General features: G+C 37.4%; 1 protein-coding gene across 2 annotated transcripts in view; it reads right to left on the minus strand.

The window, feature by feature from the left end:
* The window catches only part of LOC107035824 (hemicentin-1), a 77,207-nt gene that overhangs the window by 10,438 nt on the left and 46,667 nt on the right, over positions 1–20,102 (minus strand). The window contains exons 4-15 of one of the 2 annotated variants that reach the window (XM_029126057.1): positions 15,482–15,655; positions 10,377–10,538; positions 8,364–8,548; positions 6,042–6,192; positions 5,454–5,565; positions 3,241–3,419; positions 2,797–3,135; positions 2,451–2,717; positions 1,977–2,336; positions 584–847; positions 243–500; positions 93–110 (exon numbers count right to left, since the gene is read on the minus strand). In XM_029126057.1, coding sequence (XP_028981890.1) covers positions 93–110; positions 243–500; positions 584–847; positions 1,977–2,336; positions 2,451–2,717; positions 2,797–3,135; positions 3,241–3,419; positions 5,454–5,565; positions 6,042–6,192; positions 8,364–8,548; positions 10,377–10,538; positions 15,482–15,655 — 2,469 coding nt within the window. The remainder of the gene's footprint in view (positions 1–92; positions 111–242; positions 501–583; positions 848–1,976; positions 2,337–2,450; positions 2,718–2,796; positions 3,136–3,240; positions 3,420–5,453; positions 5,566–6,041; positions 6,193–8,363; positions 8,549–10,376; positions 10,539–15,481; positions 15,656–20,102) is intronic. The other variant, XM_029126054.1, reaches the window with a different exon arrangement.

Consider the following 20,102-nt stretch of genomic DNA (forward strand, 5'->3'; position numbering starts at 1 on the left):
TACTTTCATAAAATGTCTCGTGGATGGGGCTCCAAAGGAATGTCATCAACTTGAAACTTTTTATTTCCATCGTTTAGAAAGATTGAACGTACCCGAGCGTCCTTGGCGAGCTAGAAAATTCCATGTTTATACGCTTAAAGAGGAATTTCTATTTTTTTTTCTTCACAATACAATGTGCATAAAGATGGAAAAAACGAGAGAATGAGGGGGAAATATGTGGCAAAAATTATTCAAATATTTACCTGGTACACCGAGCTCACATGGACTAGAGAAGTCAATGGTGTTATTGGCAATGCATACATAAGTCCGATAATTTGTGACGGTTGTGTCCAAGAGGAGATAACTCTTGCCATCCCGCATTTGAGCGAGTTGATCGATAGAGTCGTTGTCGCTCTTCAAAGACCAACTGAAGTTGCACTCTTTGGGATTTGCTACGGCTGAACATACCAGATAATCTTCACCATTTATCCTCTCTCTATTGATCTGACAATCGGGTTTATCTGTGGACAATATTGTTGTATTGTTATTAATCCACTGAAATTTGTGCAGCTTCGAGAATGTGAGAATAATATTTTCAACTAACAGAGAACATCGAGGCAAACGGAAATTCTCGCTGGTCCGTGACGATTGCTAGCCTCGCATATGTATGTTCCATTACTTCGTCTTGGTACTCTTTCTTTGATATCGAGTACAGCACTGGAAGATGCAGTGATGTCTGGCGAACCCTCGCGATACCATCGAAATGTCGGTTCTGGATGTGCTACCGCACTACATTTTACACTGTCAGGGATAGTGTTTTCAATTACGCTAATTTTGGGAGTCGACACTGCCATATTTTCCGGCGGAACTGAAAGTTGTGTTTTATGGTGAGTGCATCCATTACATTAATGACAGCATGAGTGAAATGACCACCTGGAGCTGTGCTTATCTCTCTACAATCAGGGGTGTTTTCGCAGAGGTAGATTTCATTTCGAAAATTCTAATTATGAAAAACAATTACGAGAATAACGTTGTCATTGTAGGATAGCAAAAAGTTCGTTTCCACCTGTGTAAACTTATGTTGTTTGTCGTTCGCGAATGTCAGCACTCGCGGATGATAAAGATAATTGGAAACAAGAGAAAATAGTTTCATCTCTGCAAAAGAGACCAAATATTTTTTTTAACGAAAGATCAGGTATCTTAGGCATCTTTAGATGTTTCGCATAAAAAGTCAAAATAATGAAAAAAAATGAAAAATTCGTCGGAGAAATATACGACTGTGTTGCACCACTGGGAATTTTTACCCATTTTTTTAGATCTCGACCTCAAGAGAAAAAATGATGAAATTTGGATGTTTTTTAAAGCCTCCAGCTATGACCTCGTGCTTATCTCACTTTCAGTCCCGAAAATTTTCAATATCTCCTAAAAAAATCCTGAACTATTGAACCAAAATTAGTGGCGGATAAATCAAATTTTGCTTGAAAGTGCCTAAAATTATTCGAAAAAATTCGCGGCCTTCAATAAAAGTTATTTAACACTTCCTAGTGATGCGAGAAAAATGAATTAATCTGACAAAACCAAAATAACACCCAAGAAACGTTCAAATGCACACTGAAACAATTACTCGAAAATTGAAAGTTTTCGTGTTCAGGGATTAAAATGAGTGCTCGAGAACAATGAAACTCCCCCCTCCCCCGGAAAAATAAAAACGAAATACGTTAATGCATGCCCTTCCATATTTCTTTATACAGGTCTCGCAGCAGTATGAAATGCGAGATGATCCTGCTCTCTCGGCTTTTTCAAATTACATTTCCCTTCGTTTATAGCGCTGAACTAATTTATTTCACCATTGAATGCTAACTGAAAGACCTTTACAGAGGTACAATAGTTGGATAATAATAATGCAGTCTTTTCAATACTCTGCGAGAACACTCCTGACTCTCCACGTCCCGATTTTCTCCCTCTTACGGGATGGTAATATGAATATCGGAACTTACATTCAACTTGAAAATAGGTTGTACTTTTAACACCAAGGCCAATTCCATTTCCATTACTCTCACAAGTGAAGTTATCATTGTCTTTGTGACGATCGAGCTGACCATTGGGCCATGCCGACAGATTCCACGTGAGATTCGACTGTATGCTCTCAAAATCACTGGTGCCCTTGTCAGCCGGATGGTACACATTCGTCACGTAATACAGGCTATCGTTGGCACTAAAGTCGATCGGTCTATTGTTCTTAGACCAGGATACATTGCAGATAGGTGAGCACTCAACTCGACAACCGATACTAACATTTGTGGCGTTGTAAACATAGCCATGATACGGTGGAAGTGGATGAATGAAGGCAGGAGCAGCTGTGACAAATCAATATGCTCGTGTATTTATGGATAATAAAGGAGCCGAAGGAGAGTACATTTGGGAAATTTAAGACGGATTATTCGGGGATCGGTTTCATTTAATTAACACACCAGACACGTCAATAAAGGTGGTTGCTGGGTCACCATCGCCAGCTTCATTGTACGCCATACACGTGAAATTATCTTTGGTTCTCAGATTAACAGATTCGATACTCAAAACCGCTTTTTCCTCGTCAGTCAGCCGATGGAGCCCGCGTATCCATTTGTATCCAGTGATGCTTGGTCGACCAGGATCAATAACAGAACAGGTAATATTCAGTGGGCTGCCTTTGACGACTCTCATTGGCTCGTACGATATCGCCGCTGGTCCCGGTTTATCTGGGGTGTAATAGTTTTATGCGATAATCATGGTGCGAGAATAATGGCTAGTTGATTAAGACAATCTAAATGGACGTACAGTAAACAGTGACTGGTGTTCTGCCTGATATTGGCCCCCATCCAGCGTCATTTCTTCCTTCGCATGAATAATTTCCATGGAAGGACCTTCCAACTGCCTCGAGAAGCAATTTGCTTGGATCTATGTCGCAAAATGTTGAAGTATCGTCTGTAACTGAAACTGTTGAGTTTCGAGCACAGTCCGGCAACTCCTTGAGCAAATCACCGTCTAAGTACCACCGCACGGCATTCAAACTTATAGGATTACCGTCTGTAACGTCACATGTCAGTGACACATTCAAACGTTCAGCTTCGTTCACCGGCACTTCAGGCTCAACGATAACTTGAACACTTGGTTTATCTAAAATTCAATTAACCTTTCAATCCTTCAGGAAGACGTTGGTTAATTGGAAACCGGAGGCAGTGACGTGTATATTGATTGGGAAAAGAGATATGATATACCTACACAGTATTGAAACATCAATGGAGCTGTCATTGGATGAATTGCCTACGCTATTGGCGAGAACGCACTTGTAGGTACCCATATCAGTGGAGTTTGACATTTTTACGGTGAGTGAAGGCTGGTCTGTTAGACCACCCTCGTAGTGATCCGAGGTGAGGTCCAACTCTTGATTGTCTCGATACCTAGGATTTTTTTTTGTCAGTTTTAGATGAATATCTAATTTGTACACTTGCTGTGTCTCTTATTTCTTCATTGAAAAGGTATCTTAAAATGAGAAATAAAGAGCGTGCGAGTTCGCTCCTCCAATGAACGTGAAATATATCCTATTGTCTCGTCGCCACTGTAATTCTCACTAAAATATGGGAGAAACTGAGGCAACAAGCTGCAGTGTTTCACTTGGAGCGTTATCTATTTTTGAATAGAACTTTGAATGTTTGCAATGTTTAAAAATGAATATGGATGCGTTGAGTCACTTGAACTACCGCTATAATTGCACTAAAAATTGACTTAATATCCTTTAAGGTACACTCGCCTTAAAAGTAGTTGAAACTTATATTGGGCATTCTAATATTGACTTGAATTAAACTGTATTAAAGGTAAGACTTGGCGAGGGCCATCTCAAGATTTGATTTGGCGCGCGAAATAAACCCGATAATTGTTCGGAGTAGATTGAAGTTCGGAATTTTCGGAAGAAGTGACTTGTCCCTGATCACCAAGGGTGGGAAGGGATTTCCATAGTTTCATTAGTTGTAAAAACCTTTGAATTTTCGCTCTAATGTGATTGGTTAAGGAAGAGGATCAGGAAATGTACGGGCATAAACAAAGGGAGAGCGTACCTGGGAACGAGGCGTTCGTACGCGGCGTGTGTCGGACATATGCTGACCAAAGGGGCTGTCTAGGAAAGAACAACTGGGCAAACGCGTGCAAAAAATTTGGGAAATTTCCAACCAGAGAAATGCAAATCTAGGAGGGAAAACGGAACCGCTGTTCCTTTACGACGCGTGGGATTTGAGAGTTTCTCTTGAGTATTTGAATATAATTTATAACCGTGTTTACCAAAACACCCAAACAGCCAAAAGTTGGTTAGTTTTCGAACTAGAACGCAAAGGAATTCGAGAGATTTTGAAATTTTCCATAAATGTATTTTTGTTTTTCAATAAAATTATTTATAAAAAGTATTGGCACTCATTAACTACGCCCGTAGTGTAAAAAGCCTGCTGTCACTCAACTTTGAAATGAAAATGTTCAATACCATGAGTAAAAAGCATTGTATTTCTCTAATTAAAAGGGAATTTTCCACTGAGAGAGAGTTGGTAATCATGTTAACCTCGCTTTTTAAAATCATTAAAAAAAATTACGGCCGTCAGAACCATACAATTTTTGCAACGATGATTAATATCGGGCGGAGTGACATTTCAATAAAACCCAGGGAACCATAATCATACTCCTATCCAAAAGACTGTTTAGTTTTTGAACTAGAAAGCAAAGAAATTGGAGAGATTTTGAAATTTTCCAGAAATTTACTCTTGTTTAAAAAAAAAAAATTGTAAAAAATATTATCACGCAATAACTACGCCCCTAGTGTAGAAAGACAGCTGTCACTTAACTTCGAAATGAAAATGTTCAATACCAGTATAATCCATGGTATTTCGCTAATTAAAAGGGAATTTTCCACTAAGAGAGAGATGGAAATCACGTTAACGTAGCTTTTTAAATTCATTAAAAAGTTTGACGTCCATCAGCACCAGAAAATTTCGACAATGATAATTAATAATAGTCGGAATGACATTTCAATACAATTCAGGGAACCATAATAATGATTTATAATATGATCCATTCATTGTAACTTTGTGAAATTTGAATGAATCAATGGAAATAAAATAAAAAAAATGATGTCATAAAGAAAGTTGGAGAGTATAATTCAAAAACTAGTTGATGGCATCGGAAGGAAATTATTAGCGACCATGTTCGAGATTTCTTCACTTCCACAGCGAGTCACAAACTTTCATGAATTACAATATTTATGTGATGCAGGCTATCAGCCTGCAACTGAAACTAAAATGTAGATATTCAGTAGTATTTGATTTGCATTCAGTCCTACGAGCAGAGTGTCATCCGCGTTAGTGGAAACTTTTCGTGACCTATATGCCAGAGTTTAATGTCAAATGTTGAAAGAAAGATGCGATGAAAGTCGCAACAACCACCCATATACTCACCATTTCACAGACTTGAGGGTTGCTGGATTCGCATCGTATTCACAGAACATAACAACATCTTCAGTTTCGTTTACGGTTATGTTTTTAGGATGCATGGATACGATCGGTGGATCTGTGAATATTGCAAAAGAAATAGTCAATTTAAATAAATCAAGTGCTACACCATTATCATGATTTCTAGTTTTCCAACTATGCGATATGCATATTGATGAGGGTTTGTGCGCAATACCAGAGGTAAACTTGGTCAATTTTGTCATGGATCTTAACACGAGCTATGTGACACAATCGGTGTGGATATTAAACTGGAAATTCATGCATAGCAAGCAGCAGCGGATACCACACAGTCGCGGCTGACACCCGACCAACTTGTGCAAGTCGATGCTGCTGAACACCACACACAAATTTTCAGAATTCGCAAAATAATGTTATTATTTTTCATCAAAACTTATTGTTATATCAACTCATTAAAATGTTGCCGTCTGGTTACACGAGATTGTAACTAAAGGTAAATTATAAGTTGATCCCATTATTTTTATCAGACCTCTAGTAAAGATAAGAGAATTACACAATGAGGAGCATTAAACTCACATAGTATCTCCATTGTAATGGCTTCTTTCATTGGTTTAACACCTTCTGTTCTTGTTACAGAATTTTCCGCAAAACAGCTGAATGTCTGACCATTGTCGTACTCGGAGGTTGTAAAACCGAAATAACTGCTCGTTTCGAATGTACCATCGCTCTGTAAGTAAATCAATAAATAAGATTCTTCCACTTCCCGTTATTTTTCTTTTTTCGTTATCCTTCCACTTGAAAACAAATCTTTTTAACACTGTGCCATCGAAGTAATACAATAAATTAGTCCGACAGGTAATTCAGAAGTTTTCCGGTTGTTCCAATGTGTACACGTCCAAGCTGAAGTTTCCCTCTGGACAAACCCCATTCCATTCGCTTTCCGAAATACTGTCAGATTGGCCCGGGGGTATCGATTCAAACTGTAATTGTCAGCGAACCACTCCGTCAGGTAACCACAAACAGTTTGTTCGGTAAAAGCTCGGGGGTTAGCGGGCAGATGAGAGCCAGTACGTGTGGCCGAAGAGACTTGAACTTTGGCTTTTACCCAATTGCCTTGTCGTATTGTCAGAATAAATGGCCTCCGTCATTTTTATTCGAATGGTTAGCTTTGCATTGTCGCAGACACCTTTTCGCATTCTCCTAACGCTTCGCATACCCGAAATATATGTCGATCGATGTGATCAATTCCAATACCAGACAGACGTTTTTATCTCACTCTCAATTCTATTCGGAAATTCATTGCAAAGTCACTTATTTTTTCATGCCAATTCATCCAATATTCGAAACAATTGCTTTTTTTCCCAATAAAACATGGAATTTTCTCATCGAGTACTCGAATATTGAAGGACCTTGTGTAATACATGTTACTCGTATAATACTATTGAAACAACGGACGGAACGTGAAATTGATGGATTGCTACGGCTTCGCACCAATAGAAAAAAGAAACAAAATAAATACCGATATTTATAAGGTTTCCAGCGTTGCCAATTCAGAGCTAAACATTGCCGTACTATTTGTTGAAAAGGAATCTCATTCAACGTTTCGGAAAAATTTACTCCCAAATACAACTCAATTACACACCAGATAACGAGGCAATTGTGGACTGGCATTGATATTGGCCAACTTCGACATCAGTTAATTAAAATCAAACATGAGATATTTCTGTGATAATTGGCAGAGAATAGCAAGAAATGGGGGACTTGCCCATGCAGTTAATATTAAACTGCATGATCCGCAGTGGATTATTATGCCCTTATGTACACAGAGAATGCATGAAAGATCGATGAAATGAGACGTCCCCAACGTGCATATATTACTAACGTTGTGGCAAGGGCTATTGGAAAAGAGAGGGTGCAGCAGTTTGTTCTTCTTCCACTGTTGTAAATAGAACGATTGTGGTTTTGGGGTGCGCGTTGCGGTGCTCTAACGAGTCGGTAATGGGTAAATTCTCAGTATTACATGACTAAACTACGTTGGCAGTAATAGAGAAGAGAATATCAGGTTCACTGGACATTCAGTTGAGTAAAACTGGCTTTTCAGCGTTGATTATCAGTTAATTATGTCCTAAGTAAACTCAGCTAATTTGACGGTTCAATGAATGATGGAATAACTGACTATAATATGAACGGTGTATCCGAATTCTGCAAGTGGTGAGAATCCGAATATATTCAATTTTGGAAACAATGTTTGCATTACTCTGACATTTGATCATTCAAAATTCATCTGCTCATCTGCTTATGTCATCAATAATCGTCGAGAGTAATTGAATCTCAGTGGAATTAATGGGGAAAAACAGATAATCAGCATTTTTGCTTCCGAATGAATCTAATTTTTATTCGAATTGTAATTTTGCCTGGTAATCATGTGGAATGTCATGAAACATGTAGATATGAAGTTATATGCCGTTTTTAACAATTTTTTTGTCCACAAATGTTGATGGAAAAATAGTAAATTTCAAGTTAAAGTTGTAATAATTGCTTGGGAGCACTCGTTAAGATACTGCAAATTCTCAAAAATCTTTTATCCTCAATGTCTCAAAAACTGCACGATTGAATTGTATTTTTTTTCAAATCAAAATTATCCTTGTGATAATGTCTATCAGACTTGATAATAATTGGAATTTTTCATGTTTATAAACTCGATGTACTCAAGATAAAAAATCGAGAGTGAAACAAAAGAGAGAGAAAGTTGAAATTGGATAGGACTATAACTGTTATGATATTACAGCATGGGATTGGGGATGAGTATAATCGGACTAGTGAATATCTCTCAACCTACTGGTCAGATTACATTTTTTCTCTTTTCAAAATACTCGTCTCGTTATTTTTTCTACTCACGTTGTCATTAGTTTTGGTCTCAAAGACATCAGTTCGTTCGTTATTATCCGAGAGAATCTCAGTGCCATTGTACCAGGTGACGTTGGCCGCTGGTCTTGCTGCACTCACTTTGCACTCCAGTAAGATCTTTGTACCACTAACCACATGACCGACCACACCCGTGACGTCCATTTTCAGGGGTCTCACTGGAAAAAAATAAACAAAAGAGAGATAATGGAATAGTGAGCAAAAACAACTCGTTTTTCCTCCTCAAATGAAAGCACTCTTTTTTCCGATTCGACCTCTCTGTAACTCCAGCCGAGCTCAGTTACCCCGTTTTTATCTTCCGGAGATTAAACATTCGACAAGTAAATTCCCCATGAGTTAACTCATCTATTCAGGTACAAGTGCCGATGAATTATATTGACCAGAAGTACTTGAAATATACCTCACTGCATCTACCACTGGCTATTTGGAGTAGGCGTTCACATACGTATTTGCACCGGTTTCGTGTCTCTCTGAGCTCAAGTTAGACGACGGCCCGGAACGAGCAAATGTCCTGATAGAGATGAACGAGGGCAAGCACACTAGTCTCACCGTAATACATATATATCCTAACGTACGGTTGGATGATGATGCTAAAGGACCCAACCTATTCCGATACGGTTGCGTGAACCATGGTTTTAAATAATGGAGCTGTTACTTTTGACTCGAGACATATTGAAAAATGGCGGACATAAAATTGAAAGAATAAACCGCTTTACCAAGGTGGAAAAGAGAAACGAAAACTATGAGGAATTGAAGGAAAAAATAAAAAGTGAGAATGAAAAGAATCGGATATAAAAAATACGGGGAAAATGAGAGGATAAAGAAAAAGAGTCACTCCTGGTGTTATAACAACCGTTGAGATTTTTCGGTAAGCTTGCAGCGTGCGCGCCATCAGCGAATTTTTCCCTCTCTCCATCCCCCACTGTCTCCCTCATATTTTTTTTCTTTCTTTCAAGGCATACCTAGTGGACTTCCTTAATGTATTCCGTCCACGAACGAAACGTTTCATATCTCCCATATTATCGCTTAACGAGAGCGAAAGCTTTTCAACCCTGAGATTACGCGTTATACTCTACAGTATCTCTCTCGCCTACTCCTATCTATGCCTCTGCCTCCTGTCATATTCTTATTCAAAGTGTTGGTCTCCATGCCACGAACAGCTATAACCCGAAGGAGGGATTCAATGGAATTTAACGTCAAAATGCCGCTACGACTACACCACTGCCGTCGGTCATTCACACGTATTTTAATGGTGATAGTGTGAAATAGTAGAAACTCGGTGAATGCTTGTTTCAGAATTAAGTTTCATTACCTCAAACCTATTATTTTACGTGGAATTTACGTGATGCATATTTTGGGGATGATGTTTGAGGATATCACGGTGGGTGAAGAGAGGATTTCCTCTCATACGTTTTTAATAATACGACTGTATACTTTATGAGAAATGAATGTCACATTCGTAGCAAATGGCACTGCCACATCTACATCATAGCTATTTTCCTTTTTTTTTTTTTAAATATTTTGCATGCATGACGTTTCGCGTTACACGCCAAGCATTCTTGGATGTACAAGTATCGTGGAGATTAAGGAGTATATATGAGGCTGTAAAAAGGAAGGTTGAACTACTGGGTTACTACCGTATACTAGGAAATCTGTTTTACAGATAGTCGTTTTCTTTTATCCCTCCTGTGGATCTTGTCATCTTGTAACCAACCTCCATTCTTTCCACGGTTTTCACATCAGGTTAGTCGTTGAATCGTGAGAAATTTGAGGGAGAAAAAAGAAAGCTTATCCTATTCGAATGGTGAAACGATACTTGAGTGTCTCTCTCAAGGTCTATTGTTTCCAAGTCAGAGAGAATAACTTCTATCTTCATCTGTAAACTCCCTTTTCCACTCTCTTTCTTCTCTATTTAAATATCTGAAATGCCGGCTTTTTTCCTCAGATTCGAGGTTTTTTGTTTAATTCTCCTATTGAATCACTCACCGTGCACGTCAAGTCCGATGTCGACAGTGAGGGACTCTGCCAACGCTGGACTGCTGACTCGGCAGACAAAAGTGGCGCCTAATTCGCTGCGGCTAACCTGCAGTTGCAGCACACTGCTTCCTGTACCAATTCCATTCCCCTGGATATCCGTTGATCCAGTTGCTGAAATAAAAGTGACCATTGCCAATTGATTTTTCGGGTTTATTATTTATGAAAAGCCGGTGAAGGGAAAATTTGGGGTTTGAAATTGAACAGTGAAGGTTTAAAAGTGATCATCTGGATTTATCGGATTTTTATTAGGGTTCAAGCTCATTTCGTGCATTTTGAAATTACTTGTTAATGATTCATATCAATATTGCTGTAATTGGGGAACAGTTTCAGGGCCTCTGTTTACCCTATTTTATGGTGTTGAGATCATACTTATCGATTCAACAGTGTAATTTCTGAAATTGGAGAGAGCTAATAAAGAAATAGATGAGTGGAATGATTTCAGTGAAGAAATTTTGCAGATGAGCTTAAAGTTGACGTCGTTGATGCATTATTTAAAACAAGAATGTTGACGACCCGTTGGCTTTTGTATTTTATGATTCACGAATGGCACGTAAAGTGGAAATTGGTCAGTTAAATTTTTACGATGAAGAGTTGTAGGTAGCTTACCCTATGAATACAGTCATTTTATTGGGGTTGGAGCTCATTTTAGTCATTTGGCAATATAATTATGGATTCGATAGTCCAACTTTGGGAACTGCAGAAAAGCAATTAAGAACAAGATAAATGGAATGTCATCAGTGGAGAAAATATGGAAATTTTTACGATGAAGAGTTGTAGGTAGCTTACCCTATGAATACAGTTATTTTATTGGGGTTGGAGCTCATTTTAGTCATTTGGCAATATAATTATCGATTCGATAGTCCAACTTTGGGAACTGCAGAAAAGCAATTAAGAACAAGATAAATGGAATGTCATCAGTGGAGAAAATATGGAAATGCACTCAAAGTTAATTGATGGCGTGACGTATTTTAAAAAATGAGAGGGCGATTGGCGATTTCATCTTATACTTTATGAAAAATCTATAAATATGAAATTGGTATTCTAAAACAATAGACTGAATTTAACTAGTTTTCCTCTAACGTAAGAGTTCGTTTAGTGAGAAATGACCGGTCAAAGATAATAAAATAAACTTTGCTAATTAGAGGAACATTTTAAAAGCGCAGATCAATTGAAAAATAATTGATGCTGTTACACTGTTAAAAATTTTCGTCTGAATGTTCCGTGTCAAATCCCGGAAATTTCAGAAAATATCGACATTAAAAATCGAATAATCCATTAATTTTCGGTTCAAATGATCTGAAAATCAATAAAATACTCGATGTTTCAGTTAAATTCAGTAGTGAAGTGAAGTGGTAAAAGGAGATGAGTAGACTTATCTCCCAGTTGAGTTTTTGAGGAATATTTCCGAATGTAAGGGAGATAGCGAAATTGGTTTAATTACATTTGTTGTAGCACTCAATCGGCTCCACAAAAAAGGTTACAACAAAAATTTTGCTATCTCTCTTAGATTCCGAGATATTGATTGAAAATTGGCCAATAGTCAAAATTGACTTATCTCCTTTTACCACTTCGCTACTGAATTATTCCGTGAAAATTCAGAAAAATCTGAATAATTCAGGGCAAAATTGAAGATTCATGTCATTTTGTTTCTGAATATTCATGTCCCATTGAAAATTCAATAAAGTTCTGAAATTTCCATCTCACTTCCACTGAAAGCCCATGAATTTCCTTGAATTCTACCTAAAATCCAATTCTACCTAATCCAATTCAATATCACTCTCACTAGAATTACTATCATATTTTCCATGAAATTTCAAAAAATTTCTAACAGTGTAGTCCACATTACTGACTAATAACAATGTTCATTCCAAAATGGGTCTTGGATTTTATCATTCGTGCAAGGAAAATTGATGATACAAAATTAAGTAGTGAAGGTCAATAAACCGGTGAACATTTCATGTTACTAATCCATTCCTGATTTCATATCTATTTGGAAATGCATTGTCGATATCTGATATCAATACTGCCAATTGGGGAAAAAATTCAATACCCCATTTTCCCTTATTACAGGATTTTGGCGATGGAATTATTAGCTATACCAAATTCTGCCAAAGAATTAACCTCGATTGGAGTGGTGGGAAGGACGAGCATAAGTGGTGATTTAAGTAGAGTGGGTGTATCGCCGAGGTTCCTCCTCTGACAAGCGGCATTCTAAGATATTTCGTCTGTATTTTGGGGGGGGGGGGGGGGGGAAAANGTCTAATGGTTCTGGAGCCCTGCTTTAATTCCTGAACGCAAAGATTTTCAATTCTTAAGTAAATATTTCAGTGTGCATTTGAACATTTTTGAATACTAATTTTTCTAGTTAGACTGATTGATGTTTTTCCCAGCAATTAACAGTGACGCATTATTTTTATTGGACGTTTTTCTAATTAAAATACAACAGAGACATGCCAATACCGCACGAATCATTCTTACGGTTGTTTCAAGTTGGTTGACCTGCGGAGTGTTTTCTCTCTCTATGTTTCATGATTTAATTTATACCTCTCCCATATTGCTCCAGCGATTATATTGACGATTTTCGTTATACTTTTTTTTTATTTTAACAATTTTTCCCTCAATTTTCCGAATTTTTTCGAATTTTCACGAAATAATTGAACTGAAAAATCGAATTATAGTATTTTATTGATTTTCAGATCATTTAATAAGAAAATTAGTAGAATATTTCATTTTTCACTTATAAGAATATACGATTTCCTAAAATTTACTGGAAACTAAACATGATAAAAAATTCTCGAATTTGGCACGGCAAATGCAGACGAAAATTTTTAACGGTGTAATACATCTTTTTTTGGGAGGAATGCAAATTTCCCTGATTGTGATGTAACTGCTGTCTTGTAGGTAGGGTTAGGTTAGGGCTTACAAAAATATCCAAATTCAAATTTTTTCACTATTTTAGAACTATTTTCACTATTTTAGTTTGCACGAAATACCTTACACGAAAAAGCGGTCTATGTTCTAACAATTGAAAAAATCGAATGAAGAAATGAAAGAAAATGTCTGATAACATTACAACAAAAGACCCATACGAAGCAAAAACTGATGAATACTGTGGGTCCATTGATTACAACAAAAATATTCACTCTGAATAGGTTTTTGTACGCCACCACTGATGAACAACGGATAAAAAGTAATCAAGAATTTACAACAGCACAATGAAGGTTCATGAATGATTAAACCATGAAACATTGTTTTTTTAAATTTTAGCGGGTGCTGTTCATTTGAAAATCACCGTCCAGGGAATAATATTATAATTGCAAATTGAACGAAATTTTCGATATCATTGTTTACTTGGCCACATAGTATTGGCAGTGTAATTACTGGTTGATAAAAATGCATTTATAAATTCGGTAAATCAGGGAAAACCAATCGTAATATGAAAAGTTTGACAAAGTTATTAAAGGCGCATTTACAAATGAAATGGAAATGGATTCATGATTGATCAATTTATCGAAATCAAGGCATTGATTTCTGATCGGTTATTCTGCTGTATCATTCATGTTAATCTGATGTGAAAGGGCAACTGAGACCGCGAAACTTTTAGAGTTAAACCTCACTGAAGAAAATCGATGAAAAATTACCAGGAAAATGCAATAAAAAATGAGCAAATTGTGCACAGTATACAAATTGCCTTAAAACGCCATCAAATTTAACCCTTCTTCTGATAATGTTTCACCAACACCTCACAAATTTCACAAGAGGAACATTGATCCATTGCCTCTCAATTTGATTTCAAATAAAATTCCTGAAATACCAATTCACTGCCCGATTGCCAGGATTGTATAGTAATTCCGAAAGTTTTTCTTCGCGCTTCATTCCACAGTTCCACATTTTCCATTTTTTCAGCTTTGTGGGGAATTCCAGCGTACGTTTCCTCCCCTTGAATGATATCAATACTGCAAATTTATGATGCTATAACGCTATTACGAATAAAAGAATCTCAGAAATAAAAATATCTCACGATGTCAATAAAGAAAACCCTTCCAGATAAAACAAGAACTGGTTCATGCCCTTCATCCGTTTGCTGAAATAACGACGTTGATTCCCAATTGATTCTCGCATTTTATCATTCATGATACTCCTGCGCGGGAAAATCGGTGATTCCGCACAGAAGAGCCACAAATAGTTGAACTTTCAAAGACATAAATTTTTTATAATTCGAACATAACCCAATCTAGAGAAAAATGCAATATCCTCGTCACCCTCATTTCGTGATTAAATACTGGAATTGCAGTCAAACGAGCGCCACAATCCTTCATGAATAAACTACCGAGGATAACGGACAAGTGACGCAAGTACACATGAATTAATAAGCGAGAGAAAGAGCTCAACATCAATATTGAAAAGAACCAACACAGATAAAGAGCACAGAGGGAAGTGAGCAATTAAACACATGGCATAATTCAATCCAATGTGATGCAGTATCATAGATTACAATGCTCGTCTCCCAGTAACGTTTTCTCGAATAACACCAGCCAGTCGTTTTGGGGATTTCAGAGGGCTTTTACGACTGCGACGCAGTGTAGCCAGAGGGGATGAGGAGTGAACTGAGCATAAATCTTTTACATCTGCTACGTCCCTGGAATTGGTCCGTTGGACATAAAGTGCTGCACTGCTGGGAATGTTTCTTCCATTCTTTCTTTTTTACCCTTTCTCTCTTCCCTTTTTATTTCATCTCCTCCCCCCCGACCCCTTCTTTTTACTAACAGTCACTGACTGTTTCCCATAACCAACTACTTATCATCTTTTCAATATAACATTTGTCACGTTCAACCATTTGATAATCTCATCACGTTCATTCATGATCCTCGATAAGCCCGTTGGAAACTCACCCTCAACTTCGTTCACAACAATGGTCGTCAATTGATTTCATTATTGAGCGAAGACGGGGAATAAGAACTTTGGAAATCCTAACATACAGGGCAGCACTAACAACTTCCCCAACGATACGTTCTTAAAAGTTTACTGGAAACTTGAGACACAAAATGACTCACCCGTTACTCGTTGATCATCTTTGTACCACTCAACTAGAGGCACTGGTTTTCCCTCGTCGCTCTCACAAATCAGCGTTATCATGGTTCCCTCGTTAACTGGTCCGAGAACTACACCAGACGTTAAATTCTCCCCCTCTTTGTTCTTCTCAATGACTCTCACAAATTTTGGCCTCACTGAAACACACATAAAAAATTCATTCACAATATATTTCAACACTTTATGCCCCTACCAGTTTTTTTACAAACAAGTTACGAGGGACTATATTTTCACTCGATGGCAATATGGAAATGATTGCTAAATTGCTGCTCGAATAAAGTCGAGTGCACGAATTCCCGTCGCAACTCGGGAGAAACAGAAAGAGTACCGTGGATGTAGCGAATGGCGGGGGGGGGGGGGGGGGAGGAAATAGAACTGCGGGGGAAAGGGGAGAAAGGCGGAGTCTTTCGAAATTACGGAATAAAGTTCTGAATATGAATAAACTTTTCAATAAGCCCGAGTTGCTCGCGCCTTCTGGAGCTAGCCCCCCTCTGGTGTGCAGTGTTCATCCACCCGTCGTACATTATACTATTGTTCTTATCATCAGCTTAATGAGCCTGACCCATTCTACAAGACGATTCATACATCACGCACGTATCCTTTTAGATATGTCAATGAACAGGCTGAGAAAGGGGAGTTTTAGGTTTTAGGGACTCTTGACACTTCACATTTAAATTCTATTCAAATCATCATTCATTCATTCATTCATTCATTTTTTTTTTATTTTTTTTTATATTCTGTCAGAAATAAACAGTTGAGGAATATTGATTACAGAACGATCTTGTAGAATTAGGAAGAATGTTTGTGAATTTCAGTGGAATTTTCTCCAAATCAACACTGATAGACAGGATTAGTTATTGTTAACAATCGGATTTGGTTGAAGGCTAGGGTCTATTTGGTCTCACCAAATGTTCATTCATTAATAGTTGAGGAATGTATATTTGAGAAGTCTTGTTTGACTTGACTTTCACCTTTCAAGTGAACCATTCGTTAACTATTAAAGAATATTTATTCGGTCATATTTAACGCCACCATTCGTCAATAGTTAACGAAACTCGTTTGGTATGAATGAATCATTCTATCAGTGAATTTTTAGGGACTCGGGGTACTGACTCGCATCGCGCTACAAATAAGGGATTTTTGTACGCAACTTTTTGGAGACAAAATTCCCAACATTCGGGTACAAAAAGTCATGAAATATTGATTACAACATGATCTTGTAGGATTAGAGTGAATGTTTGTAAAAAAAAACGTTTTCTCCGATGACGTCACCCCCAATGGATTTTGGTGCAAAATCACTTGTGGCCGAATCACTCGCATCTTGTGGTACAATTCGATTGAGAAATATCATGATATTGAATATTAAATATCTCTCTATAAATAAAATTAACTGGACTGTAAAGAAGAATTGAGGGAACTCACTTCAAAATCATTGATTTGTTCTATTTATACTCAATCGAAGTTGAATATTTCATGGTTCTGTGAATAAGATCAGACAAATTTTACGTCGCTCAATTGTCAATTTCACTGCATCCGTCCTCAACTTGTGGGACGAATAAAGTAGCACAAAGTGCTGACCGACAACAAAATCGGACATAAACTTTCATTAGAGCAATAAAATTTGAACGAAGAGTACCATTGGACGAATACAAATTGGACCAAAAGTGATAGAGCGAATAATAATAGAACGGAAAATACGAAACCTTCCTAGAACCCTCGGATATTATTGTACAAAACGAAATGAAATATGTATATGTGTTAATTGGTTTGTCGAATTCGACAATATACATACTGTAGAATAAACTGTAAGGTTTCAAATTTTTTTTAACATTTATCTTCAGTTCTGTTCGATTGAGGTGTTGATGAATCATCCAATGCGAATATCTACAATCGAATGAAAATGCCAAACTCTGTTAAATATTTTCAGCCGAAATTTCCGGGCCTAAAGCACAAAAAACTTGAGACAGAAACGAGATAAATCATCTCTGAGTCATAATGAGAGGAGACACTGTGTCTTTCAAGACTGAGACCCGATCAAAAATTTCTGTGTTCACCAAAGTGAAGTCTCGCGTAATACGTCGCGGTACTACTAATTTGTTCGAAAATTTGTCTCTATTTTTTCTTCGTGTACTTATGCGAGAGATAGTCTCCGTCAAAACTGTTGATTCTGTCCATTGTTTTTTTCTCCATCAATTATTCTGGCAATCAGCATCGGTATACCCAGTTTTCAGTTTTTGAAGGGATGATAAATATATGTTTTTCATTGAAAGGTGGAGAGAGATGGTGGTTAGCTATACGGTTTGCAGAGGATTGCGTGAAAATTGGTACGCCGTCAAGCACCCGAGGGATCGCTTCACTCTCGCACCAATATCATCGTCTGGTCCCGCTACTTTTGCTCGTATGATTTATTGGTCGCCATCTATACGTTCCATTAGGCGATCAAATTACGGCACCTGCCCGGAAACCTCGGCATCGCTTTTGCCCATAGGTATATTATTCGTGGTGTATAGGTGGGGGATAATAATATACGTACATAAATCACAATTGAATACAGTGGCAGGGGGGGAAATGAACCGACGATAGAGACTGCAGACAAATTATCCACGAAGGGAGGAGTGAAGAAAAATGTTTAATGAAGATATAAGTTTTCAAAGACGATACATCTTACAGTGACGTATTCATGCTGCGTGGCATTTTTCGGCAAACTCTAGTCGAACTCGTCGCTTTAACGGCACTTTCCCCACTGTACGGAAACTTTGAAGCCAGAAAGAACATTCATTTCGAGTGAGGAACTCTGTCATAAAGGAAAAAAATTACTGAGGTGGAGTGAAAAAAAGAGAAGAAAAAAATACCAAACTTTTGAATGCCCCATAAAGAGCTTTCCAGATGGTGGAACTACTTTACCATCCCGTTCATATATTGCTTAATGGTAGCTTTAAGTAGCGTTTAGAAAAATGGCTCTCTATTTTTAATACTATTCCAAATAAATGATAAAACCGAGTAGGAAGCATTTATTCTCGTAAAATAAAAATTGCTGTCATGCCATCTTTATTGTTATTGTATGATTTTTAACGACATTCGTCAGAAGAAGCTTGCGACCGGCCATCTCTCGAGGTCCTTCAGCCTGTATGGATAAAAGAATTTAAGGATATCCAAGTACTTTGGCTGTTTTTTCTCCAGTGAAATTCTTTTCTTTTATAGTCGAACATCAGACCTTTGGTTTGAGCCCCATTTGACTTTGTTTAGGAAAATTTTACAATGGTTTTATTATTTAAATATCGTAGGTCTAAATTTGAATCGTTAAACAACATTTTAAAAATCTGAGAAAAATTAGAAAGTTTACTTTTGAAGGAAGATTAATGAAATAATTTAAAAAGTGCGATTTTTGAAAATATCAGCATTTTTTATAGATCATTTATAAGCAATCAATCTTCATCATGAATTTATAGTGCGGCCTGTACCAAACTGTCAAAGATACTAGGACATCCTTAATAGAACAATCTAGAGCCTTCTTTACGAAATTCTATTGGAGTTCTATAAAAATATTATATTTTTTTTGCCCCAATTCTACTAAAGATTGTGAAATTTTATGCTGTCATTTTGTTAAGAGATATTTGAAATTTTGGGCATAAATTTTTAATTTTTTCTCATAATAAAATCCTAGCAAAAAAATTGTAAAATTCTTGTTTAACAACCCTTACAGAAGTAATCCGAATCGAATGAATTATATAGAAAAATCAACACCTATATACTTTTGTCTATGAACAAATATTTATTGAAAAACGCACGTGAAAGTTCCATAATATTCAATAGAATCAGCGCGATAAACAAATAGACTTTCCTTATACAATTCCAATCCAACTCCAATAGAATGTCTCAAATAAAGTGCTAGGATTTTTCATTAAATTTTCCGTACGCGACTGAACATTCTATCCCCAATGTGTTGATTGTAGAGCAAAGGAGACAAACGAACTAAAAAAAAGAAAAAATCCCCAGCTAATTGTTAGCCTCATACAATTGAAGAGGAAAAATAATAAGACGCTTTTGCATTTCACCTCTATTTGTACACAGAATATCTTTTTCGGAATGGACTATTCAAGAAGTCATAGAGAAGTAGAATGCTGGTAGTTATCCCAAATTGACGTGGGAAGTTGAAAATACGGAGAAAAGGGATGCAGTCAAATTACGAACAGCAAGTGTCACACCATGAGGGCGAATGTAAAACGAACGAGAGTGAACCGAGGGGGACTCGAGAACCGCAACTTGTGGTGGACCCTCCAACCCTTCGCCATACTCTTCCTTTTCTCAATTCATACAGGGATGCTGTGTCGAGGTACGCGCGGCTGGTGACCCAAAGAGGTTAGGGTTTTGAAACGCCGGGAGGAAAATCGTTTGGTTTTCCGAGGGAGCGTGAAATTAAATTCCTCGCTCTCCCCACGATTATCTTTCCCTCCACCGAGAATCGCCAAAAAGAATGGTATTGAACGTCGCCTATCCTCCTCCGCTCCTTTTTATTACTACAACAATATATTTGCATGTTTTTGAATTTGAGTAAGTGTGCACCATCAATTCCGCCGCCTGTAA

The sequence above is a fragment of the Diachasma alloeum genome, unplaced genomic scaffold (genome assembly GCF_001412515.2).
Source record: "Diachasma alloeum isolate Michigan unplaced genomic scaffold, Dall2.0 Dall_scaffold_00176, whole genome shotgun sequence".
NCBI lineage: Eukaryota > Metazoa > Arthropoda > Insecta > Hymenoptera > Braconidae > Diachasma > Diachasma alloeum.